Below are 27105 nucleotides of genomic sequence, written 5' to 3'. Positions count from 1 at the left end.
TTCTAAAGAAGAAAAAATTAACATATTTTATAGGGCGGTACTGACAAAATAAAATTTACTGCTAACAAAGGGGGGGAGGTGTGAAGCTGAGGCAGTACCACACCATTTTATTCAATGTTGCTTACTTTCATCAGCATCTGTTGGTCCCAATTTTAAAAAAATGCATCAAAGCAAGATAAACAAGTCAGATCACCAATGCAACTTGATAAAGATGTGGCAGTGAAAAGGGAAAGCACAAATACACACAAATTAGGAATGAAGGTTTGCAAAGATGCCAATATCCTCCAAAGATGACAGTCAGCCATCAGTCTCAGGAACAGCCCACGACCCCAAACATAAATATATATAATTCAAAACTAACACAGTGAACCCTGATGCACAGAATAAAAAATAGGGGTGGAAATTTTCAATGTCCTTCAGAATTTCCTGGGGCAGAAAAGCAAACACTACAAAGAATTGTCCTACACACAAAAACAGCACAAATATGAAAGCTCACGGGGCAATCAGCAACTGACTTCTTTTCCTGGCTGAACTTTTCCAGTCTCTTTTTAGAAACCTGAATAATTGTGCATTCTTAAAGGTTATTTGGGATCTCAATGTCTTTCCTAAAGACTGAGCAATTTGCCATATAGATGTTAATGTTTTCCCAGTACTCTAGCCACATTCAGATGTCACATGTACCAAGCTGCCATACCTTCTTCCCCCTTCCTCCTTACATACTGAAATTATCTCTGGCCCTATCTGGCAAACTAGCCATAGCATGGCTGGAATCGGAGTCATGGTTTGAAGTGGACTTGAAGCTAAACTATGGCTAGTGGTAACCAATTCAGGCAGCACAAAGAAAAAACTATGGTTACCACAAACTAGGAAGTGAAGGAGGAGGATGGGCAGGCAAGGAAGATGCTCCCAATATTCAAACCCTGGTCTAAATCGAGCAAATATATTGATAGGAAAATGTGTTATTCCCCACTGCTTGTTGAATGCCTGTGTCATCAGTAAATAAATACTGTAATCCCAGAGAGACCACACTTGACTGTATTTGCTGTCCTTTTGCTATTGTAGAACATGATCTCGCCCAAATAAGTTCTCCAAGTTCATTCTTCCACCCGCATGCAACACAGCCCACACTGACAGCAGACAAAATGCAATACTAAATATTACTTAAGTTTTAAATTAATAGACAGCCTTTTCTTTACATTCTTATTTTGTTTCATTAAAAAGAGAAGGACTAAGGTTGCAAATACTCCATTTTGGTTTTAAGATGAAATGCCTTAAACTCTTTATCTAGTGGCTAATACTAAACACCAACAGCAGCTATACACCTTCAGCTCACTTGTAGATTACTTCGCTTCCAATATCTCACTACTTTTTCAATATCTAATACTGCTTTCCTAATTTTATTTCCTCCATGAGTCATCCCATAAGAATTTTCCTAGAATGACCTGATCTGCATTCTGTTCTGGATTTGCTTATAGATGATTTCCAAGGTAAAGTTCACTACTGCTTAACTACATGGGCTGTTTTTTTACCAATCCAACGTTAGGTAATAGTTAACAAAATGGATTAACACCAGGAACAAGTTAACTGAGCATTATATAAAATAGCTGGGGAGGAAAATCTTTGGTAAACTAAAGTTATGCGACCACACAGATCTGTGATGATTTAAGGGTTTGCAATCAGAAATTCAGTATGAAAGATAACATACAAAGCTGAAAGTCACATTCTTGTTACAAACCAAGAATGCCTTTTTAAAAAGGTCAGTAGTGGTGTTAAAACACTGCTCATTCTCCATGAAATTTCTCTATCTTTCCCTCTTTCTCTGTCAATCTCTTTCTCATTACGGGTAGGTAGCCGTGTCATAAACAAAACAAAATAAAAAAATAAAAAAATTCCTTCCATTAGCACCTTAGAGACCAACTACCGGTATTGACTTCCATAGCGGAAGGCATGAGATCCATGAGAATAGTAAACACAGATTTCAGTAGTTACTTTAGCATCCATCTCCTAAATCAATGTGATTGGAGTGCCTTGGAAAACTAATTCACTGTGGTTAGAAAACCTAGACTAGAGGGTCAAAACAATACCCCACTATCTTCACTCAGGTACAGGGCAGTCCCTTTGTCATTTAGGCTTTGCTTTAACATATATGCACAGCAGTGATTTTAAAAATAGTGTTGGGGGGGGGCATCCAAATCCAGAGAGCACAGGAATATAGGGAATCCTGGACCCAGAACCAACTTGAGATCCTTGTTATTGTACTGTATGGTTAGTGGCTTTCCTATAGCCTCGGGATCAGGTGCTGGCAGTTGCTGGCTTTTTAAACTTATTTTGGCTAGAAATACATATGATGTACCAAGAAAAGTTTTGACCAACGGTCTGCATCCAGTTCTGCTGTCAGTAGTAAGAAGAGGCTGCATTCTTGGGTGATGTGCAGTATAATCACACCTTTCACAAATGACCTTTGAGATAACACGTTCTTTCACCTACCCAAGTCTTCCCTATCCATGTTCTTCTTTTCCCCATGAATGTACCCACCCCCAAACAGTGAGTTTGCATTTGCAGGAGGAGAACAATTGTAGCAATCCTTTTGAAATTTAGCAAGCTTTCTCTCCCTCAGAAGGGGCAACCATGTCTGTAAATTGCATCCAATTCTGGCAGAAGCTAATTTCCTTTAAAAACAAACTAACAAACAAACAAACAACAAATCTTGGTGCTCTGCACAAAACCTACTATTTGTCAGGCTCAATCCACTCTGGAGGGGCCCCTATGCCTGAAAATTCCATCCATTTCTGGCAAGAGGAAATAAGTTACAGTCATGTTTAGATCCCCCATTGTAGTAAATTGGACAGCCAGAGTGGGGTGGAGGGGTAGGAAGAGAACCGCTTCATTTTTCACATGTCTAATTTGGTCCTGAGTAACTAGTCAAATTAGAAATACACAGAGCAGCTGCAAAATAGATTGGGCTGCTTCCCCAAGCTACAGATACAAGTCAGATTTTGTGGCTAGTGTGCACCTCTAGCATCTGTGGCATTGCCCATTCTGCACAACACAACTCTCTTATTATGCAGTTTAGGCTCCGTGATCCAATACTTTTCAGATTTGCAAGACTGGAAAGAACTGGTTCCCCCCCCCTTCCCTTATTGTGGGGCTACAAAGGTTAAAGCTTGTTTCTCATCACTGCCCAAGAGCCAACATCAGAAAAGATAGTTAAGATGGCAATCCTGCACACCCTTACATGGAAGTAAGTGGCATTGAACTCTGTGCAACTTCTGAATAGACATGTGTAAGATTGCATTGCACAGCAGATGTTCAACCCTTTGCTTACTAATAAAGGACAGCACCTCAGAACATAGGCAGAGTGACTTTTCCTCACCACTCCGTAGCCACAGCCAGTCCTCCACAAAATTGAGAATGAAGGATCAGGGGTTTCATGGCAGAAGACATCATTCCCTGGCAGGATTCAGTTCCTGCACCTCCCTTTTTGTATACATAGTCATATTATCAGCTACATCAGGATATTGAAATAACTGGTATCCATTGCTAAATCACATGGTAACAAGTAAATCACCTTCTACTGTTTGTGGACACAGCATTTCTACTGTTTGTGGACCCAGTAAGTATTTTGTCAACAAGCATTCCCTTGCAAATGAACAACAAAACCTGCAGTCATCCTCCTTTGCCATATTCATAAAGCACACTGTAATACTGTATGGTCATTGCTACCAGGTAATCTGCTACTGACTATTCTAACTTTGATTGCACATATGGACACCAAGACTGCAATCCTATATGCATTTACTTGGGGGTAAGTACCATTGTCAAAAAAAATACTCAAGGACATATCAATACATGATACTAAAGTTCCAGTGTTGTAGAAGTATCCAACTGTGTGCTCCCAAAGGGGTTGGGCCTTTGTGAAAATTCTAAACAACCAAGTCACAAACATTTGAAGGTGCTCACAAAGCATCCACTGCCTTCCCTGGTTTCCTAAAGTTCAGGAACTCAGTTTGGGGCAGGGGAAAGATGTAGGTGCAGGCAGTAGATACTCCTAGACCCTGGCGGAATGTCATTTCTGATCAGGAACTCCTGCAGGAAAATTACTCTCTCCACATTATTTCCACAAGGGAAAGCCCTTTGGGGTGTTCTCATTAGAAGAAATTGTGAGTGTAGCATTTATTTCCTGCCAAGGATTCTGGGGCTTGTAGTCCCAGTCCTGTGCTGGACATGGGAGCGGAGCATCTGCCAGAATTTCCTCTGCCCCTAAGTTAGTTTCTGGACTTTTGGGAAGGAGAGGACCATAGGATTGATGAGAGTAGAGTTTTGTTTGTTTGGGGTTTCAAGCAAGGCTGTTCTTGCCTGATCATGCTTGAGTCTTTTCTTGAAAACTCATGACACCACTACTTCAATGCTTAGTTCAGGGCACTGATAATGACCGAGAAAGCCCTACATGGCCCATCTCTGTATTTCATTTAAGTTTAAGAGCATCTAGGAACGCAATCTTATATTTACCACCCATGCAATAAATCAGAACTAGCAGGTGTTTTCCCTGAACTTTAGAACTTTATTTCCCAGGAAAATCCAAGTCAAAGCATCTTCCAGAACCCGGAATTGTTATTCATGTTTACTTTTGGTAGCTTGGGATAGGCAACATCGGGATTTACAAACCGCAGTCGGGATTTAACTGAAATATCAATATGGAGCAGGCTATAAATTTAATAAAGGCGGTATTTCTACTGAAAGCATTATTTACATGGTTATTATCATAAATGATATTTAAGTCTCTATACAGAGCCAAATAATAGCTTGATAGGAAGCAGGGGTGTGGTAGCCTGGTAGAAAAACTCAGAAGCATGTTTCTGATCAGAAATCACTGATTTCTGCGAGGCAACTCTCTCCCAATATTTTTTGCTCCTTTCTGTCAACAGGATATTTACAGCTCAAAATTTAATTCCCATTCATTTCTCATGTTGGGTTATAGCACAGTAAGGGGGTAGCAACCAACCAATCAAATTCCAAAAGGAACAGGCATTAAAACAGTTTATTGACAAAATAAATTACTATATCCAATCTGTTCCTTTTTTCAATCAAGAATGGTTGCTTAAAACTGAGAATGTATTTTTAATGTAACAGACATTAGGCAGAGATATATTTATTATTCAGACACGTTGCCAAAATGAAGTTAACTTGTCAACCTGATCCTATACATATACATGCATTGCTGCAAGAGCTTGAAATAACTACAGCTGTCAGATGAAAATTAAAAGGAGCTGAAGGCCTTACACTAAATCCATTCTGAACCCTCAACTGTTTGAGTCCAAGCTTCAGCACTGGCCCTCCACTTCCAGCTGGATAAAGCATGATAAGCAGTAGTGCACAGCTCTTTCTGCAAATACCTACACCAAGATGAGTACAGTGGTACCTCATTCTGGAGGTCTGTTCTTAACCGGAAACTGTTCTTAACCTGAGGTACCACTTTAGCTAATTGGGCCTTCTGCTGCCGCCGTGCTATTTCTGTTCTCATCCTGAAGCAAACTTCGTAACCTGGGGTACTATTTCTAGGTTAGCAGTCTGTAACTTGAAGCGTCTGTAACCTGAAGCATCTGTAACCCGAGGTACCACTGTACTTGATAGCAACACCTAAAACTTTGTAAATAATAAGTTTTGATCAGTTATCCTTTGGGCACACTGAACCCCATTATGTAAATACATAGAAAGGCAAAGAATACTGTATAGAGAAAGCAGACTGAAATGCCAATAGAGTATTACAGATCACGGCACTGGAATGGTGCAGGGGGTGCTATGAAACATCTTACACACTCATTCCAGATATTTAAGACCAATCCTAAATACCTTTGTTCTGCCAGGTTTTTTGAGGTGAGATTATTATGCTATTTCAGCTATCAATATTGTTGGCTTACTTTTTGAGTATTTTTTACATATCCTTTAATGTTAATAAATGTTGCACTTTTTTGCTATTTTGGGAACCTGCCTTGAATATCTCTTTTGCCTAGAAAGATGGGAAATAAATATTTTAAAAATAAACAGATCTAGTAGCAGCAGCTCATACCAGCTGGCTTTAGAATCACATCACAGCAAGGCTTTCAAATAACAGTTCTTTTGTTTGCATGGCCCACAACAATTATCAAGTATACAGATCAAATATGAAATACAAGACAACCCTAACCTTTACCTAAGCTATTTGGATTATTATACATCAATAACCAAGCTCTAGTTATATATATATATATATATATATATATAACTAACAAAGGAAGAGGCACCCACCCACCCCAAAATAAGAAAAGGCATTTTACTGAAAGAAATGCTTCAGTACATAGGATTTTATATCTGTCACAAAGTCAGCCCAAAAAGACACTTGTAGCAGCATTAAAATATACTGTGGGTAAACTGTGTGGAATGGTTTTGTGAACCAACTGCTTTCTGGGACCAGGGCCATAATGTAAGTGACCGTTCATAATATTGTATGGTTCTACAGGCAATAAGGCCTTCTGGTTTTCCAACATGGAAGCCACAGAACCCATTGTTAATAGCTCAAAATCAAAAACAATAACAAAGGCTGCAGTCCTATGCACACTTACCTGACAGTAAATGCCTATGAATTCAGTAGCAATACTCCTAAATAAACAGGGATATAGAATCAGGCTCTAAATCTCAGGAGGAAGATTAGCAAAAACACTTGCTGTGCAATATCTAAAGGCTACCGATTACAGAAGAAAGAAAAAGCAGAAACCAGGATAGAAAAAAAGCTTTCCTAATCCCAATGCTTTGAAGCAGGTACAAATGGCAAGAAACATTTTCCATTGGGAAAAAGCCTCAGATGCAAGCAAATTATGCAGAATAGCACAGCAGATGAACCAAGAAGAGCTACAAAGCTTAACTGAATGAAAGTATTGCATTGTCTGCTCCTATACTACATTTAGACAAATTCCACATCTCACAGTAAACTGACAGCAATAAAGCTGAAACCAGTAAATACAATCCCTCTCCAAGCTTTGCACGGGACAGAACAATATTAAGCAACTCTTCTTAATACTCATAGTGTGTATTCATAAAAGGAATCACATTCAGAGAACAACTGTAAGTATTTGGGGTCAGAATGTTAAAGGTCCTGAGCAATTTGGCCACCTGACAACTTTTGATGTATAAACAAAAAGCCTACTAGACAGACAAGCTTTCTAATGACAGCTGACACCCACACACCTGTACAAAGGCATCTCTGAAATGTGAACCAGCAGGGGAATTCAGACAGTATGATACACTGATGTGTATGTGAGTGTGTGTGTGTGTGACCTTGAGGGCAAGGTACTCACCTATTATTTCACTTCCTGGTAAAGCAGGTACACCAGTTTTTATTTCAATTTCGAGAGGGGGACTTCAGTCCATCTTTTAGCCAAAAATGTGGTTGAAAGAAATGGGAAAAAACAAAAACCTAACACGGACAAGCAGCCTAGTTTTACTATGCTAAGAAATGTTCCGCAGGGAGGGAGAGAGGAAACATGCCGGGGAAGCACCTTAGAAGGTTCAGTATCGGGGGCATCGAAACCATTCCAAACTCTAAAGAAGCAATTGGGAAACCAAAACACACCAAGCAAGATCTGCTATCCCCACCCCACTCCTCCTGCCTAGTAACAGGTGCTCTCGCAAGCTACATCAATCCACATTGCTTGTGTTTCAAAAAGAATCATGTCTGAACACCCGCCGTGCCAGGATAGCTCTTACCAGTTTGCTAGGAAGCTGGAAACGAGAAGATCTTTGGCGAGCGTAGCTGCCCTCCCATTGCTAATAGTAACGAGGGGTCGTCCTTCCCTCCACCCCCTTGTTCCTGCTGCAAGCTCCTAAGAGGAACTGAAAGCTGACACATCAACAAAGATGGCTGCCGCAGACACCAGAATGGTTTCAGCTGAGAGAGGAGGAGCGGAGGCGGGACGAGACTTGGTTTATCCGCCTGCAAGGAGGAGGGGAGAGAGGAAAGGGGGCTCCGGCTCGCGCACCTCGCCTCGTTGCCTAACAGCTTGAGTCACAAGAAAGCTCTGCAGCTTTTATCATCTGCTATGGGCGTGCCATTAACAAGAGCAATAGGGAACCGGGAGGGGAAGGGATGGTTCTCCCTGGTACCTGGCTGGGTGCGTCGGTTCAGGTTTCCCCCGCACGGGGTTGAGGGGATTAGAGCTGTTGTTTACTGAGTCAGGTTGCAAAAACTTTCACAGCCCCACCGCAAGAACCTATTGCCTGTCAGATTAAAAAAACGTTTTTATAGTATAAAAAAGGAGGAGGAGGAGGAAGTAGTGTAGCACTGGAGCCTAGTACCATTAATATTCCCCTCGGGTGCGCGTAGTTTGCGACGCGCAAAAGGTGCTCCATAGATCCACCAGGATGGCCCCTTTGGAAACCTAAATGATACCGAAAACATGACGTGTTAAAAGATCCGCGAGATAAAATGTTTTAGAACTTCCAATATGACGCTTTTTTATTAGCCCCTTCGCACCCAGAACAGACGGCCGGGTTTTGTTGGTTTGGAAAGCTGCAAAAGATGTGACGCGGGCATGCATGCGTCTGCAAAGCAGAAACGGCGCGAACTGGCATCCGTTCTAACTTCCCTCCAGCCCCCACTTCTGGCTTCTCTCCCCCCCCCCCCCGACCTTCCGGCTCAGGTTAACGAGAGCTCCTTGTTGCCCGCGAGGCAAGCGCATGCGCCCTTGAGATTACGCGGCAGTTTTCGCGAAGGCGGGGAGTGGTGCGAAGCTAGGCATAAAACTTCGTAGGTCGGTGCACGAGGCGCCCGGAGCGGGTAGGGAGAGCCGGGGAGGCGTCGTTGGGGGCGCCTCGTCGTGCGCGTTGTTTCTTTCCTTTACGTGGCGGCAGCGAGCTGAAGCGCGTTTCTAGGCTTCTGGCGGGGTTTCATCGAGGAGAAGGAGCTGGTTTTAAAAGACCACCTCCTCGCGTCCAGCAGCTGCCCTCGTCTCTCCGTCCCCGGGGGCGCATGGCTGGGAGTAGGAAGACCTCTCAGGTAACGCCCTCAGAGGGGGCCCCCGCGTGGGTGAGCATCGCTAGGCCCCTTCAGGGCAGGGTCCGCGGCGGTTTGCTGTTTAATTTGGGGGGTGGGGAACCTGTAGTTCTCCAGGTACTTCTGGACTCCCAACTCCTGGGCAGCATTGCTATAGCTATAGTTATACCTCACTCTCTTGGGGCCCCCAAATTTTTTTAAAGGAAAATAACCTGGATGTACTTTTCCAAAATATAAGATAAAAAACAAATAAAATAATACATACAGCAACAGTGTTTGTGTTGTGTAGTCTCCTATGATGTAAGTAATGGGTCCATAAATTACCATATGGCAGATAGGGTAAAGGGACCCCTGACCATTAGGTCCAGTGGCGGACGACTCTGGAGTTGCGCGCTCACCTCGCTCTGTAGGCCGAGGGAGCCGGTGTTTGTCCGCAGACAGCTTCCAGGTCATGTGGCCAGCATGACTAAGCCGCTTCTGGCGAACCAGAGCAGTGCACGGAAATGGCGTTTACCTTTCTTCCAGAGCGGTACCTATTTATTTACTTGCACTTTGACGTGCTTTTGAACTGCTAGGTGGGCAGGAGCAGGGACCGAAGAACGGGAGCTTACCCTGCCGCTGTGATTTGAACTGCCAGCCTTCTGATCGGCAAGCCCAAGGCTCAGTGGTTTAGACCACAGCGCCACCCGCACCAGTACCTTAGGGCCTCTTTAAACCCAAATCTGGCCCTGCCCAATGATCAGGGGTTGCAGGGAGCTGGGAGTCCAGATGCGGGGAGAATGCCGGGTTCGTTGTCCCTGGTTTTAACCGTGAACCCACATCTGCCTTGCTATTGTCGTTCCCCTCCATGTGTAGCTTGTTTAGTAGCTGATAGTATGCCACAATCTTGGTTCACATTTATCTGATTTCACTAAGTCGTGGTGAAATCAGGTAGCTTCTAGGTTAAGGTGCTTTGGGTCAATGAGGTGGTATCCAGGTTTTATTCAGGGTAGACCCGCTGAAATTAATGGGTCTGACTTAAGGCACGCTACCCTTACCTGTCATCCTTGTGAAAAGAGTCCTGAGTGATCGAAGTTCACTAAGTTCTACAGCATGCACAGTTCTGACTCACCAGTGTACACTCTGCATGACGTAAAATGATCAGGTGGTATTTGGTTAAGGTTAACTTGGAGTGGGCTCATGGAAATTAATGAACGTGACCAAGTTAGGTTTATTAATCTCAGTGGTCTACACTGAGTAAAACTTAGTTGTATGCCAGCCAGTTGTTTTAAGACGTGTAGAATGGACACTGGAGGGTCATATCTATAGTATAAGAGTGTTGAGGTGTATACATAAGGTTTTCTTTTAAAGGCTTCTGTACTGTAAAGGAGGGACGTGGGTGGCACTCTGGATTAAACCACAGAGCCTAGGGCTTGCTGATCAGAAGGTTGGCAGTTCGAATCTAGCAATTTGAAAGCTCAAAGTGCAAGTAGATAAATAGGTACCGCTCCAGCGGCAGAAGCGGCTTAGTCATGCTGGCCACATGACCCGGAAGCTGTACGCTCGCTCCCTCGGCCAGTAAAGCGAGATGAGCGTCACAACCCCAGAGTCGGACACAACTGAACCTAATGTTCAGGGGTCCCTTTTTCTTACTGTAAAGGAAAAGGGGGGGGGGGGATTTTCCTGCCGGTAGAAAATAAGAACAGCATGGAAAGGATTCTATTAGCATTGCTATATGATAAGTTGCCATTCTTTCTTGCACAGTTTTCTCTTATTTTAAATAATGAGAAGGGGATTATCAAAAAACTGTATCGAGTGGGAGGCATTCAAGAATCATATATTGAAATGAAATTATAGCCCCTGCTATCTTGGGTTTTAATGCATTTTCACACTTATGTGCAGACATAACCGTATACAAGAGGTGGATCGGTGGGGAGTTAGGAGTACATGTACAGCGCATGTAACAGCCATGCTCTGCTGATGCACTTGTGTGGGTTGAGAATCCATTCTTTCCAGTTAAAGATTAAACTTTCTATTTTTTGTAAAGTTGATTTGCAGTATCCAGTCAAAATTGTGGAAGCATCTCCTTCTGCATTTCTGCCTATCTGCTGATGACTTTTGTCCAAACTGTGATGAACTGGATTGGTGCTAATAATAATAATAATAATAATAATAATAATAATAATAATAATAAATTTATTATTTATACCCCGCCCATCTGGCTGGGTTACCCCAGCCACTCTGGGCGGCTTCCAACAAAATATTAAAATACAATAGTCTATTAAACATTAAAAGCGTCCCTAAACAGGGCTGCCATCAGATGTCTTCTAAAAGTCTGGTAGTTGTTTTTCTCTTTGACAACTGGTGGGAGGGTGTTCCACAGGGTGGGTGCCACTACCGAGAAGGCCCTCTGCCTGGTTCCCTGTAACTTAGCTTCTTGCAGCATGGGAACTGCCAGAAGGCTCTCAGCACTGGACCTCAGTTTCCCGGCAGAACGATGGGGGTGGAGATGCTCCTTCAGGTATACTGGACTGAGCCTGTTTAGGGCTTTAAAGGTCAGGACCAACACTTGTGAATTCTGACAGCTATGGTGTTCATTGCCTTCTCCTTATTAGAAAACAACACGATAACAGGCTTTATATGCAAGATAGTTTACTGAGAATTGCTGCTAAATGCCACCTTCTCAGGTTCTGCTTTCACTTGTTTCAGCAAGGACATTAACACAGCGATGCATACCCCCTTTGTTCTGGGCTGGTTGAATTGAGTTCCCTGTTCCTTCAGCTGGAAAATTGGATCCCAAACTGGTCCCACTGCTGTCACATGACTGCATTAGGCCTGATCCAGGATTGATATGTGCCCCAGTTCCATACTGGTGCAACAATTTGCCTCCCCATCCCTTTTTCATCCTTCTGGAATGAGTGGCAGGGCTGCAGTTGTGGCACACTGCTCCATTGAGTCCTGGTGCTACCTGGCTGAGTTCTGGATTGTACCAATAAACATCAACATGTGGTTGTCCCTTGAGGACATGCCCCAAGGCTTCAGGAGTGCCAGCAGTTTTGTTAAATCCCTAATGTGATTGTTTGAAGCTAGTGGGAAGACATTAATGCTAAAACTGTTGGGGTTTTTTTGTATTTTCTGTAGAATAACTTATTTTATTCTACTTCTATTTTTAATTTAAAAAAATACAGAAAATTGAATGAAAATTTGCTTAGGACATCTTGGTCTAGAATATTTAAACATTTGATGCATTTTCTTTTAGCTGCTAATTGCTTTTTATTCTTTTCATCTTCCTTGTTGATAAACAATAACTTTACAGCTGTCAGGGAATTGTTCTGATATGGATGCGCACAGGATGGCACAAAATCGTTCTATAAGGAATGAAGAGTTCAAATTTCAAAATGAATCACTGAAAAGTCCCAGCACAGGTCCCAACTTCAAAAGTTCTTTACCTGAAGAAGATAAAACTTCAAAATTACCCAACAATTTCTCGATTTGTGAGCAGGCTAATATGTTTTTTGAAACTCGTAGCAGTAATTCAAGTGAAAGCAGCTATGATGGCTGCCATGGTAGCTTTAACAGACAGAGAACCACATCAGAAATGAATGGAGGGGAACTGAGAGGTAGGAAAATACCTCATTTTAAAATAGTTTTAATACCTTTAATCTTGTGTGTTGCTTTTGCAATTTCACTTATTGTACTTAAATTGTTTTATTGCTTTCTTTTTGAAACCTTTGAAAATGGAAATGGCTAGTTGTTCCAATTTTGCACTTCCTCAGCTTTAAAATGTATTATATAATAAATGCTTTTCTTCAATAAACATTTTTGTGCTGTGTTTTTACAGTTTTTGTATCGTATGAGCCGGCTCAAGTCATTCCTCGGTCATTTACCACCCACCACCCACCCACCCAGGCTCCACTGTTGAAGCTCAGCTGTGCAGAAGGTTAAGTTTTCTTTGATTAGAAAATAAATCATTACTTGTTGATTAACTGCAATAAGTTAGTAAATATTAAAGGAAGTATTGAGAAGACGGGAAGTCAGATGTATATGTAAGAAGATTTATTGTCAGAATTTATTAGGTTACTTTTTGTTACTTTTGTATTTTTTGTAACAAATGATGTAAACACATGATTTTGTTTTGTGCGTGTCTAAGCAAAATAAAGGGGGGAGAAAATCAACCATTACTATAGATGAAAAATTGGAAGCTTTGTTATCAAATTACTTCTCTGCAAGTGTTAAGAACAATGAGTAGCTACTCAACCATAATCTTGGCAGTTGCCTTCTTGAGTTCTATTCACATATGGGCAGCTTTAAATTATCTCATTATGAGCTTGTTTAGGAATAGTCTACCAACTTTAGCTGGTGGTTAATGTAAATGTTTAATGATTAAGCATTGATTTCATGCTGTGCAATATTGTACATGGTAAGTCCATCTGAATTCAGTGTAACATTCTCTCAATTGTGCATAGCATGCAACTCCAGCTGGTTGTCAAGAACCATCCAACTGGGTTAATTATTAGAAATGTACCGGTACCTCCCCTTCTACTACTTCTTGGAAAAACTAGGTCATATCTAAACATTTCTATTCTATTCTATTGTAGGGAAATCAGAAGCCATGAATGGCGCCAGTACTTTCCTACCATCCTCAGCAAATGAAATAAATCCTGTGAGTTTGCAAGATAGGAGTCTTAATTTTCCTCTCCATGTGTCCTTTAATGACAATGTTATTTTCAGCTTCCTTTGTTAACCCTGAAAGTACATGTGTTTTCCCTTGTGGGTGTGACAATAGGATTTGGTGGGGCCAGTTCCATTTCTGTTACTTATGTGACAGTATTTTACAGTTTTAAGGCATATAAATGTTGCTCAAACAATTCTAAATGTATATTACAGGTGCATGCTTCAGCCTTACAACATGCAAAGCAGAGAAAACTACAGAGCTCTCCTGACAATACTTTATCCACAGGCTGTGATCAATTACACCGGTCCACATGCAATTTTTGTAGAATGTTTGGTAGGTTTCTGTTATTCAATCTGTGATAGAGCAGTGGAAACTCTTACCTTGTAAACTTTTTAAAAAACAATTGAAGTTACAATTTTTTATTATAAATTGAAAAGTGAACTCAAGTGTCAGTTGAAGCCTGTGTCCTTCATCTACCATAAACTAACTTAGTGATCTTACACAAGCCATCATTTCTCAACCACAACAGAAACATATGAACAAAAATAGTGAATTATGTATGAATGATTACTAGGCAACTGTGTGTAGAGTGCTTTGGATACTGTAAGTAAGATGCATGAATGAACTTAATTTGCGTACAAAAAAAAATTAACCTATGCTTATATTATTTTATCTCAAAAATATCTAAATGTAAGGGTACCTTATCCACATTGATTAACATCTTACATTTTTCCATGTCAAAGGAGGGGGAATTTCAAAATGATGCCAATGGATAATAAAGATTTACAAATCTAGAGGCTTAGTATTACAGAATTTTACTATGTACGGTTGACTTTAAAGACCATCAACTTAATGGGAACACAGAAGAAAATCTTGGATACTGAATCAGAAATTGCTGACTACATACTGTAATGTCAACGCTTTGTGTTGCTGTTTTAATCTCTTTAGGATCCTTGAGATGCGCACGGTGTAAGCAGATATATTACTGTTCGGTGGAGTGTCAAAGGAAAGACTGGCAAATGCATAGTGTCGTCTGTAGGCTAGTTAAACATAAGTAAGTTTATAGGTTATATTAATCCTCCCTCTGATAACTGGATTTGTATCTATTTCCCTATAGACATCTGATTGGCTACTAGACAGGCTGGACTAGATGGGCATTTGGTCTGATCCAGCAGGGCCGCTCTTGTTTATATACCGGTAGCTCCCGTTAGTGGTCATGTTTCAGAAAGAGGAACATATGCATATTTAAGCAGACCTCTGCTCATATTTTAGATGAATACATAGGTTCACATTCAGATCATGATGCTCAAGCACTTTGTGTGAATTAGCATGTACATTTAGGGCCCCCACGGATTTTATGTGACTAAATACAAGGAACTACAGCATGATCTTGCAACTTAAGCTATCTCGCAGGTTTGTTTGGGTGATAAAATGGGAAATAACCCATGTTATTTGCAGCATCTTGAGGTCCTTGGAAGAAAGCCCAGGTTTCAATTTGATATTACCGTATATACCCGAGTATAAGCCGACCCGAATATAAATCGAGGCACCTAATTTTCCTACAAAAACCTGGGAAAGCTTATTGACTCGAGTATAAGCCGGTTCACCTTTGCCGCTGTGGAGGAGGAGGAGGAACGAGCAGCCCGAAAGCAGCCCTTTGGGCTGCTCCTTCCTCTTCTTCCTTTGCCAAGTTTGCATTTATGCAAGCAGTTCAGGAATGGAACAAGCTGCCTGGGGAGAGTAAAGAACCGCCGTTCTTGTACACTTCTTAAGGAATGGTTGACTGGGGAGAGCGGGTGGCGGCACAAGCGGAGAGAAAGGGCTTCTTTCTCGCCACCCCCCACCACCCGCCTCACTCAAGTATAAGCCGAGGGCAGCTTTTGCAGCACAAAAAATGTGCTGAAAAACTAGGCTTATACTCAAGTATATAGGTATTTAGTTATTTATTGTTTTTTATTCGGTTTATACACCACCCTTTATCAAAAGATCCCAGGGCAGTGTACAACATTAAGAACACATTTTATGGAGCATCAATAACAAAAACATAATAAAAAGCATAATAGTAGACAGCATAATAAAAAAAATCATAATAATAAAATGTTCATAATAACAGTACTCCCCACCTCACCACCATGGCTTTAACAGGCCATAGATTATTTCATGGCCAAAGGCCTGGGCAAGGTGAATGTTTTTGCTTGGCGCCTAAAGGCATGTAATGAGGGCACCAGGCAAGCCTCTCTTGGGAGCATTCCACATTCGGGGAGCCACCACTTAAGATATATACTACAAAGGGCTATAGAATTACAAGTGAGATCTGCAGCAAAATGTTGGAGTGGTTATGTTTGGGTTTTAGTTACTTCACTCCCTTTTCTCCCCCACCCACATCTGTCCACATTCCACACATACTCAGTCTTGACTGGTCTAGTTTCTAGGGTATTCTCCCTTTTAGGGTCCTCCCCTCTTTTGTACTTCTGCACCCTGCAGAATTTACCCTGTCTTCTGATACTTCTCTCATATGCATGGCTCTTTTGGCTGTGTCAGTAATGGCACTCAGAAAATTGAATCAGATGTTATGGGATGATTGTAATTCTGTAGTGATGAGGAGTTTTAGCAAGTATCATCTAAATTCTGGTTACTGTTGTGTGGTAGGTATGCAGTATTGCATTTTTGAATATGTGGTCATTTATTTATTTATTTTGGAATTCCAGGTTGTATGTTGTCCCCAAAGAATGGAAGTGAAAATTGCTACTACCACGTTTGAACATAACATTTTTAGAATGAATGTTGAGCCATTCTCTTTCCTCACCTTGTATCACACCACCTTCAACACTACCATCCCAGTCCGTCTCCCAATTTTTCAAAAACTTAGGTGCAGTATTACACCCTGAACTCAGAAGCTGCTCGCATTAATGAAATTCCCTGTCGCAAAATGCACCTAGAACAATGGGAGTTTTGAACACTGGTCAAAAATGGAAAACCTAGTTTACAAACAGAATCAAACTGTGTCTTAAGAAGGGTTAATAAACTAGAGTCCCCCACTTTAAGCACAAAGAGAAACTGGTTTAAACAGACCAGGATTGAGGCACCAAGCCAGCATACAAATGGGGTGGGTGGGAAGTGTACAGTTAAATACTCATTCTACCTTAATAAATAGTTAATTCAACCAGAGATATTAGGACTAAAAAGGCCTTCAGGGTTTATTGATACTGCAAGTCATAAAGGGCTTTATAAACTGGCTCTACTTTATGTCTCTTTAGCAACATATAAATGCTTATTGCTTTATGTGGGTCAGTTTTGATTGTATTTAGAACTGCTTGACCTTTACAGAACAATTATACTAATGAACAGAATTAATTTTTAGTGCAGATAAAGTTGAAGATAATGCAAAATCTTTGGATGAAATCAAGAAAAAGGTATGACTAGAGTTGTTCACTTGTGTGGTTGGGGAGGGGGCATTATTACCACGTGCAGATGATAGTACTGTGTATCAAATAGTATATTTTGGTCAGCAGTACAGTGATTTTTTGGCATTATAGAAAACTTGAAGCTGCTTAAGGGATCGTCTGTCACCCTGCAGTGATAAACTGGAATCCAGAGAACCATAAGATTGCCTCCACATTGTGCAGTGAGCTTATTTTGGTTCCATTTCCTCTATAGTGCCTCCCCTTGTGTCTAAAAACTTTCTTATAAGGGTTATGGATCTCTGAACAGTATTCACAAACAACTCCTTTTGCAATTAAAATTATTCAAAGTTCTGTTAGAAGAAAGCATTTTGAGTGCATTCACTTGGTTGTTTTGAATCCTGACCAATAAACACTCAGTTCAACCTTCATTTGGGAGCTGGTCACTCCTCCACCCATTCTTGTGATATCTTCCGTACTTCTAGAGAAAACTGGAACAGCCCACATCTTTATCAATATAGCAGCTACTGCACATTGCAAAATGCTGTGGCTACAGTGAATAGGCACTGTGTCCTATGGAAGTGTGCAGGGAATGAATTTTAACTACACGACGGCTAGCCAGCTAACCAGTGCCTAATTGCAAGCATTTTCTCAGTTGTCTTTTCTGCTTTAGCATCAACTCTCGCTGCCTTTTCTCTATTGATATGAGGTTTAAACACGATGCTGAAGCTGTTGCCTCTTATAACAAGTGAATAGTACTACATTTGTGGTATCTCAAAATACCATTTATCTGTTGTGCAAAAGTACTGTGTGGGCGACATGACCATCAAGACTAATGACTAATATTTCTACCATAGTCCTCAATATTACCCTTGACTTTGATCCTTCTTACGCTGCAGTCCAAACTTCCCTTGCCAGTAGGGTTTCAGTAGCAGTGGGGCCACTCCCTGAAAATTTATTTAGGGGAATATATCATGGAGAGCTGATTGATGTAAAGTGGAACTTCCTGAAATTCAGCTGAAGTCTGCCTGACTCTGGTAGAGCTCTGCATGTGATCTAATACTCAGGAGGGTTCTCCATCTTCTGGAGATTTGTTGCAAGGGGGAAAGGAGCAAACAGGAATCATTAGTTCTATTAACTTCCTTTCATGATTTCCTTCTTCTTTACATGATTTAAGTATTTTAGATCAGTGTTTTTCAACCTTTTTTGGGCAAAGGCACACTTGTTTCATGAAAAAAATCATGAGGCACACCACCATTAGAAAATGTTAAAAAAATTAACGCTGTGCCTATATTGACTATATATAAAGTAATTCTCTTGAAAAGGAATCAAATAAACACAATTTTTCCCACGGCACACCAGGCAACATCTCACGGCACACTAGTGTGCCGCGGAACAGTGGTTGAAAAACACTGTTTTAGATCACTGAAACAGTAGTTGCATATTCTGCTTAGTAAGCAAGCAAAATAATTTGTTTACAATAGGAAAATTTATCAGAAGAGCAGAGCAAGAAAACTATATATTCTGATCTGACTACACTGGAGCTGAAAAAAAATATGAAAATAGTGGTAAGTTCTGCTTTCAACCCGCTGTTTTGTTCTGTGTCTATTCTGCCCTCCCTGTCCTGCCCATCCTCCACCACAAGGTGGCAAACAACAAAGAGCAAACCTTTTTTTTTTAACTTTAAAAAGTGTGTGTGTGTGTGTGTGTGTGACAGACAGAGAGGGAGAGAATATTGCTTAAATAACACAATTGGACTTGTTTATAGTTTTGATTGCTGAAGTTTTCTGATTAGAAAGCGAATGCTTTCATTTTCTTCCCTGTATAACCTAAATCAAGGGTGGGGAACTTGATCCAGCAGGTGGGATCCTTCCTTTCTGCAGTCCAGCTTTGACAGAAGGAAGGCAACAACCACCTGTCAATCACCTATCATTGCCACTCCAGGTGACTACTTAAAAGAGGCTGTCATTGACAACCATCCGATCAAAAGGGAGTTTTCAGTACCAAAGTGGATGGGTGTAGAGAGCAATCCCCTTTGAACTATGTAAGCCAATAGGATCAAAACTGCTGCACTAACTGTTCTAGGGAATTCCTGGGAGATGATCCCATTTTTACCTGTCCCACACCTGGTAGCTGCAGTCGGGACAAATCATTGTGTGCACCCACCCAGCCTAGCCACCAGCAGGTAAACGGCAGTGATGCTGACTGATGACATGTCGCATTGTAGACAATCTTCTTGCTATATGGCTATATGAGAGCCAGTGCGGTGTAGTGGTTAAGAGCGGTAGACTCGTAATCTGGGGAACCGGGTTCGATTCCTCGCTTCTCCACATGCAGCTGCTGGGTGACCTTGGGCTAGTCACACTTCTCTGAAGTCTCTCAGCCCCACTCACCTCACAGAGTGTTTGTTGTGGGGGAGGAAGGGGAAGGAGAATGTTAGCCGCTTTGAGACTCCTTCGGGTAGTGAAAAGCGGGATATCAAATCCAAACTCCTCCTCTTCTTCTTTCTTTCTTTCTTTCTTTCTTTCTTTCTTTCTTTCTTTCTTTCTTTCTTTCTATTTAGGGAACAGTAACACAGTTCAATAATCCAAGTGAATTCTACATTCAAGTCAAATCTCCAGAAGTTCTAAGTAATATTAATAAGCTTAGTGTGAAATTGAAAGATTACGATGGAATTAACCAAGATGAATATATTCCTGCCAAAGGTGAAGTCAGTGTTGGACAATATACCCTGGATCAGGTAACGTAATCGTCAAATGGACTCAAGGACCAATTGGTTTGTGGTTGGCTGTCCAAGAGAACCTGCAGCCAGCAACTTATCATTGTTGATTTATAGAAAGTATAGGTGTTCGTAAAATGAGATATGTACTTAAGTCTTGTTTGTGTATGTGTAACTGAAGTGAGCAGCGCCATATAACTTTGCCAAAGTGAGAGGTGGTTGGCAGTATAATTCTATGCCAATTATTTGTTCCAGATTTTCCTTTGCTAGATAAAGGTGACGAAAGGTGTTGGGGCACTTGAATAAATTATGCCTGGGAAGTTTTCCTGAAGTAACATTTTAAATTTTATAATGGGTTATGTCACCTGAGATCTGTCACATAGGTCAAATGTTTTTGAATATCATAAACTAAAATGGTAATAAAAGTGCAGTTTAAATGCTGTAGGATTGTTCAGTAGCTTCAAATGACACTCCCACAAGCATACAATGAAGTACAAGTAGAGGGATGAAGACAAGGACTGTTTTTTAAAATCTTCCTCTTGATGGTTATCTGTTAAGTATGACAGTTCACAACAAACACAAAATAATAGGTGTTTTTCCTGTGATGTCACAAGTACTAATATTTAGAACAATAAAAGAAGATAAACTGGTAAAACCTTCCCAATAACCTCAAAAACCTCACCTAATAGAGGAGAAAATCTATACATGCAAAGGTAGACAAAAAAACTCTAACAGAATTATAGGAAACCTTTGGGGTGGGAGTTATTTTTTTATATAAATTCTGTGACACCCTTATATGCTGTGTAAATAATACTTTTGACAAATCTGTACTTCTGTGAGCTTTACTTTAAGTCCATCAACCATCTGCCTGCGGGTAACTGCTAGTAACTGTTGGAAAATAAAGGTACACAGTAAGTGTTTAGGGCAGAAGGGCTGTTGGAATCTGAATATATCATAAAGGTTTTGGCTTGGGTTAAAACTAGCATTTGTGAGGCAGCATTATAGAAAGATAAAAACTAGACACGTGTGGGAGTAGGATCAGTTTAGGTGACTCTAGAGAGTAGACAATAAATATGTGGGGTGTGCTGGGTGTGCTGCAACCATTGTGTTTTCCCATCTCTGCTTGTGCAGTTCTAATGGTTGTATCATCTGAAGATATAACAGTCTGCACTATTGACATGGACTTCTATAGTCGCCATATTTCAGAAAGTGAAAATCCGGACACAAATATTGTTGAGCTTTTCCCACCAAAATCTCAAAAAAGAGTTTTTAAAGCTTTTTTTTATTGAAATTCGCCAAAATCTACAATGCCAACATGGGCTTCCCATATGTCTGGATTTCCCCAGACATTTCAGTGATTTCCGCCCAGACTCTGTTTATGAGAGGTGAATACCGGCTGTGTCCGGGAAATTCTGGATGTATGGCAACCCTAACTTCACACACACACAGCTGTGATAGCCTAGTGCAAATGTAGGGTAAATCTGTAATTCTGTAGCAGTAAGATAAAAACACCTGTGTTTTGGATTACTAGTAAGATGTGAACTGTAATAAATGAAGTATTAATGAATTAGCAGCTCATGGTAGAATTGTTTGACTAACTAGTATCTCAGTTAAACTGAACATTTTCAGTTCAGCACAATTACAGTCTCCTCCACCCCCTGTAGAAAATGAACTAATCATAGTAAGTCCAGCGTATTACTCTGTTTTCTAAATTACATCCGATACTAGCTTAACAGCACAAAAATGTATTGAAGGATCTGGTATTAAAATTGCCATTGTAATTGTTCAACTGTTATGTTGAAGAAGAAACATTTTACTCCTTTTATTGTAAAAAATAATAATAAATCATAATGTAAAATAACTTGTTCATGTTTAGACCTGGTACAGAGTGCTTATAAAAGAGGTGGATATCCTTAAGAAGAGTGCTCTGGTTTTATATATTGACTATGGAAATGGAGAGAATATACCACTAAATAGAATTAAACGATTGCACAAAGATATTGCGCACATTCCACCCTGTGTAAGTATAAGTTTACACAATGCACCTTCCCCACAGATTAAATTTAGAGTGTCAAGAATACAGACCCGTGTATGCAAATGCTAAAGTGTGTTGAGACAAATAATACACCAGAATGTTGTTATTACTAACTACTAGAGACTCCAAAACTGGCATCTTGACTAAGACGCAAATGAAAATCTTAAATGGCCACCATGCAAATGTTTGAAGGACATGTGTACACATGGCCATAAAGACCAGCAGTAAGCCAGACATCCTTACAGTGTGTTTTGTTTTTGCTTTGCTTTCAGGCCATTAAATGTTGTGTTGCTAATGTACTCCCAACTGAGGAAAAATGGAATGCAAACATCAGCCAAGCTATTGCTCCATTTCTTATAGGAAAGTGTTGCTCATTCACTGTTGTTGATGTTTTGGTGGATGAGATGCCCTATTTTGCTGTAGATGTTGTATTGGCAGATTCTGGTAAGTTTCATTAACAGTAATATTCTTTGTTGAATGACTTGTTAATTAAGCAGTGATGGTTAACATCAATTTTTGTAATCTGACACATGAACTAGAAGGATGCTCACCGGATACTTCAATTGTGATAAAAACACATCTTGGGGTGGATGAGTCATTGCACAGAGATTGTATGTCATTCTCTACATATCAGGGAAGACTTGGCTCCATCATGGACTGATCAGTAACTAATTGCTTGGTCATGCTTGCCTCAGTGCGCCTGGTGATACCAGGCAGTACCAAGAATTAGTACAAAAAAATTGCTGCCTGAAAAGCCTGGCACCATGTTTCTGTTTATATGTGCAGATTTTTATGTAAGCTACTTTGAGGACCTATTGGGACTGTAAAGTGGGATACAAGTATAAGTAAATAAAATTGAAGTGCATCTGACCCTGTATATAACTTGGAGAGGTGCTGTTAGTCAGTCAGAGCTAGTGGCCAGACTTGGAAACAGCTTCATAAGTTTGGAGACAAAAAACTCTTTTGAGAAGTAGCTGCTCATATTGACTTGGCATAATTTACAAGAGATGAGTGTCATGGACTTTTTTTGGCAGAATGTTTGTGTGAATGGCAGATTCCTTTTAACTAGTCTTTGTGAAGCTGTCATTCATCAATTTATCTGTAATACTGTATGTGTCATAGGCCTATTTACAGTAGTACTTTACAGATAAATTTGGTAGATCTGATGTATTTCAGTTGGCAATGATTTGTTTTTGAATGGATATTAACAAATGTGTGTGTTTCAGGTAAAAACTTACGTGAAATACTCTTGGAAATTGGATGTAGTTTGAATTCAAAGAGTAGGAGTAGCGCACACAAAGAAAACTCAGTTACTGGTGAGTCCTTATCGTTTTATTTAATTCATCTTGATTAATATCTTTATGAAAGCAAGGCACCTTTAAGCATGCACTTGCTAAAGATACTAAAATAGGTTTATGATTATTGGTGCAAAATGTGTGCCATCTTTATGAGGCTTTGGAGTGTAGCCATAAGTTAACAGGTGCATTACAACTGAGTTAACCAGGTCCAAAGGGCTGTTTTTGCTTTAATTTGGAGGGTTGAGTTGCCAGAACCTTGGACTGTAACACTTGAGGTTATGGAAGATACAGTGCCTCACATTAGATGTCATCCTAATGGGCACTGGAGAAAAGGGAGTTGGCTCTATTTGTGCTATATTGAGTTTGTCTTTCTGGTAATAGTGCCAAATGGGATAAAATTTAATGTAAAGCTGTACCTGTGGGTTGCTACCTCGGTCCTTAACCTTTGAGCAGAGATACAGCTTCAAGAGGAGCTGGTGGTTCTGTGGCTCCTTCAAGCTGTGCTCATGGTGTCCTAGTTCACATGAGAGGTAGTGCATTATTGAGAGTCTTCTGAGTCTCATTTTGTTTATTACTACTATGGATGGGGATGAATGTGTCTATGAATGGTACAAAGGAATTTCAGAAATACACTGGAAAGAGAAGTTGCTGAATTGCAACTAATTACCAAACTTAAAACCATGGAGAGACCTGGTCTGAACAAAGACATTGGATTCTTATCTCATTACACATGACAAAGCTATCTTTAGCCATCTCACCCCTTGCTTTTTCCTGTAAGACCAATTGCAGTCGTTAACAGTCGTCAACAGGTTTTCCACACCTATCAGCCAATCACCCATTCCCACCACCCTTCTGAGTAATACCCCTTCTCACTCTCTCACTATATATAAGGGACTGGTGACTTCTGTTTCAGTGTATCTGAAGAAGTGTGCATGGACACGAAAGCTCATACCAAGAACAAACTTAGTTGGTCTCTAAGGTGCTACTGGAATGATTTTTTTTATTTTGTTTTGTCTATGACTGGTATTCTGCATTTTCTTAAAGATGATAAGTTTTTCTACTTAAATTGCTATTTAATACCGGTAATACCTGCAACTCAGGTTTTGATAATAGATTCTTTTTTCTTAGGTTCTACTGTGGAAAAGATTTCTATTCAGAAAAAGAAGCTTGAGCATAAAGGACTGGATCATAGTGGCTGTCAAACTCGCAAGGTTATCTTGCCATCTATAGGAGATACATTTTTGGGTATGGTTGCCCACATACAGACACCAGGAGATTTCTTTTGTCAGCAGATGGGAAATGGCTGTAAGTCCTTATTTTTAGTTAAAATGTAAACATGTATGCAGGAGTAGCATTTGAATATGTAACAGAACTTTTAAAATGTCATGAAGCGGTGAGGTGTTGAGGTTTTGTTTTTGTTTTCATTGAAGTGGGAGGAGATTAATACTTAACACCACTCTTAATTTATAGCTTCTAGTTTGTACTATATAATCCACAACATGACTAGACCTTCTGTGTAACCTCCAAACAACCAACAATATTCAAATGACAGCATTTGCTAACAAAGGAAAGTACAACACTTTTATATTGCTGACTTGTGGTTTGGGGACATTTTGGTTTTTTATTTAACAATTTTCACATAAATACCTGTTTTGTCAGGCAAACTTACTGAGCTTCAAGTATCCCTGGGTGAATACTGTGACACAATTTCTGCTACCCCAGATTTCTGCCCAGCAGTAGGAGACTTGTGCTGTGCCCAGTTTACAGGTAAATATTACTTGTTGATGATGGTGATTCGCTGTTGTTGGCCTATATCTAACAGAGTTCACTTGTTCAAGCCCGTGGAAATCTGTGGGCTTAAGTATGAGTGGTGCTTTACAGAATGCAAGAGGACAAGTCCCTGTCATTGGAGATTGCAGCCCACATGGTGAAACTTTATGGGCAAAACGGGAACATAAAAGGTGCCTTATGCCAAATTAGACCATCAGTCCTACTAGCTCAGTATTGTCTCAGTGATTGACAGCAGCTGTTCAGGATTTCAGACACATGTCTTTTTCAGTTGTAGCTAGAGATGCCAGGGATTGAACCTGTATGCTTTACCACTGAGCTACAGCCCTTCCCTTAAGTTTTGAAGATGTTTTTGTAGGAAGTAAGAGTGCTGTTACAAGCATAAGGGACAGCAGGGGAAAAGGACAGTCATTTGAGGAAGCCGTGTCTTCAGGCAGCTGAGAGTGGTAGAACTGGAAGAGTAACAGTCATGGGTGAGGATATATTGGTATAAGAAAAGTGCTATAATGGAACAAGGCTATGGAGGGCTTTGAGATAAAGGTGAGGAACTTGTGCTAGATCTGTGAGTGGACAAGAAGAAACTGTAGAGCTCTGATGAATGATGTTCTGTGTCAGAGTAACAAGAGGTCACTTTTTTTGGAGAGAGACGAGACAACAGAAGACCAGAAATGAAGGTTGAAGAAGTCAAGGAAAGATATTACTAGAATATGAACCAGAATTCTTGCCAAAGGGGCAGAGAGGAAAGGCTGTATCTTCACAATGTTGAAAAGTGACATGGCTTCAACAGACAAAGTAATGTGGAAGGAGAGAGGTTGAACATAAAACCAAGGCTTAGTGCCTGTTCAGCAGGTTGGATGTCGCAAGTTCAAGGAAAGAAGAGCTTTAGATGAAATATGAGAAGTTTAGTCTTCAGCATACTGGGAGAAATTCAGTGCAGGGCTAAAGAGATTGTTCCATCTGGCAAGCTGAAATACTTCTGCTGATGGAACAATCTTCCCTCTTCTATGTGCTGTTCTGCGTATCCTCCGGACCTACCTACCCACTCTGCCAATTTGGGTGGGAGCGAAAAGCTCTGTTGCACTAGTGGAAGACCTTGTGTTGCCTTCTGCTAGTGAGATTCATTAGTTGAATCCAACCCACTAAGTTTAAGGCAGTGTTAAAACATCAGATTAGAAATAACAAAAGAGACAGTTGGAGATGTGAATTTGGGTAGAGGGAGAAAATTCTAAAGTACATGGTAGAGCTGGGTGAAATCAGCACTGAATGTTACAGGATTGGAATAAGTTGCCCAGGGGTAATGTAGAACAGTATTCTTCAGCCTTGGGTTCCCATATGTTTGAGCAGATTGAAAAGCAGTGGTATAGAGCAGGCTTTGCAAATCTGGAGCCCTCCAGATATTTTGGGGTGTGCAGCTGCATTCAACCCTGAACAATTGTCATGGGAGTTGTAGTCCAAAACATCTGGAGGGATTGCGGGGAAGGATGACATGGAGAGAGAGAAGCTATGAAACAACAACAGGTCCATGAAAAATGCCAGCACAGAAGGGGAAACCAGAGTAAGAGTTTCTACTTTATGGAGCCACTGAAGGAACAATCTGGTAGGAAGAAAATCATCTAAAGTCAGAATCATGGAGACATAGGTCATTGTGAGTTGAGTAGGAGTGAATGGTCAACGGTGTCAAAGGCAGCAGGTGGGTCAAGAAGCAAGAGGACTGGAGAGCAGTTAAAGGATAGCTTGCAAGTGTAGATAAGCCTGTACTAATTTAAAGGACCATTGAGGTGTTTATTGAAGATGAGGTCTCGGTTCTTTCTGTTGATTTACATAGGTAGTTTTGGGGCCTTTCCAGCATTTTTACCTGTATGCAGAAACTGGAGGCTGTTTTTTGTTTTGTATTCACACATTGTTGGCCTAATGACCAGTGTCTGGCATTTTATATAAAACCAGAGCATATCAGAGCATGGTTCACTTGATCTTGGACTTTTAAGTCATTAAAAGTATTACATGGTTGTTGGCACTTTTGCTCTTTCTACAGAAGCAGTAGGATCCCTATTGGCCCTAAACTGCAACATCCTTTGAGACTGGAGACCTCTGCAAATCTGTGCCCCTGGTGTTTTCTAAAGTAGCATGTGTACTGCTGTGCAGGGAAGAACTACTTTGGCTAGTATTGGCTCAGACTTCTACTGCC

General features: G+C 40.6%; 2 protein-coding genes across 3 annotated transcripts in view; one reads left to right on the top strand and one right to left on the bottom strand.

The window, feature by feature from the left end:
- Window positions 1-7966, bottom strand: part of CCDC186 (coiled-coil domain containing 186) — a 40906-nt gene extending 32940 nt beyond the window's left edge. The window contains exon 1 of the mRNA XM_033149628.1: window positions 7741-7966. The gene's annotated coding sequence lies outside the window, so the exon portion shown is untranslated. The remainder of the gene's footprint in view (window positions 1-7740) is intronic.
- Window positions 7967-8789: 823 nt separating this feature from the next.
- Window positions 8790-27105, top strand: part of TDRD1 (tudor domain containing 1) — a 31375-nt gene continuing 13059 nt past the window's right edge. The window contains exons 1-14 of one of the 2 annotated variants that reach the window (XM_033149626.1): window positions 8790-9058; window positions 12321-12624; window positions 12846-12944; window positions 13603-13667; window positions 13892-14012; window positions 14628-14733; window positions 17041-17092; window positions 18565-18648; window positions 19644-19820; window positions 21676-21819; window positions 22107-22278; window positions 23061-23150; window positions 24261-24437; window positions 24792-24899. In XM_033149626.1, coding sequence (XP_033005517.1) covers window positions 9002-9058; window positions 12321-12624; window positions 12846-12944; window positions 13603-13667; window positions 13892-14012; window positions 14628-14733; window positions 17041-17092; window positions 18565-18648; window positions 19644-19820; window positions 21676-21819; window positions 22107-22278; window positions 23061-23150; window positions 24261-24437; window positions 24792-24899 — 1756 coding nt within the window. In that variant the 5' untranslated portion in view covers window positions 8790-9001. The remainder of the gene's footprint in view (window positions 9059-12320; window positions 12625-12845; window positions 12945-13602; window positions 13668-13891; window positions 14013-14627; window positions 14734-17040; window positions 17093-18564; window positions 18649-19643; window positions 19821-21675; window positions 21820-22106; window positions 22279-23060; window positions 23151-24260; window positions 24438-24791; window positions 24900-27105) is intronic. The other variant, XM_033149627.1, reaches the window with a different exon arrangement.

This window comes from Lacerta agilis, chromosome 5, assembly GCF_009819535.1.
Source record: "Lacerta agilis isolate rLacAgi1 chromosome 5, rLacAgi1.pri, whole genome shotgun sequence".
In the NCBI taxonomy this organism is placed as follows: domain Eukaryota; kingdom Metazoa; phylum Chordata; class Lepidosauria; order Squamata; family Lacertidae; genus Lacerta; species Lacerta agilis.
The sequence above is the reverse complement of the archived record's forward strand: the minus strand, read 5'-3'. Positions and strand labels throughout refer to the sequence as shown.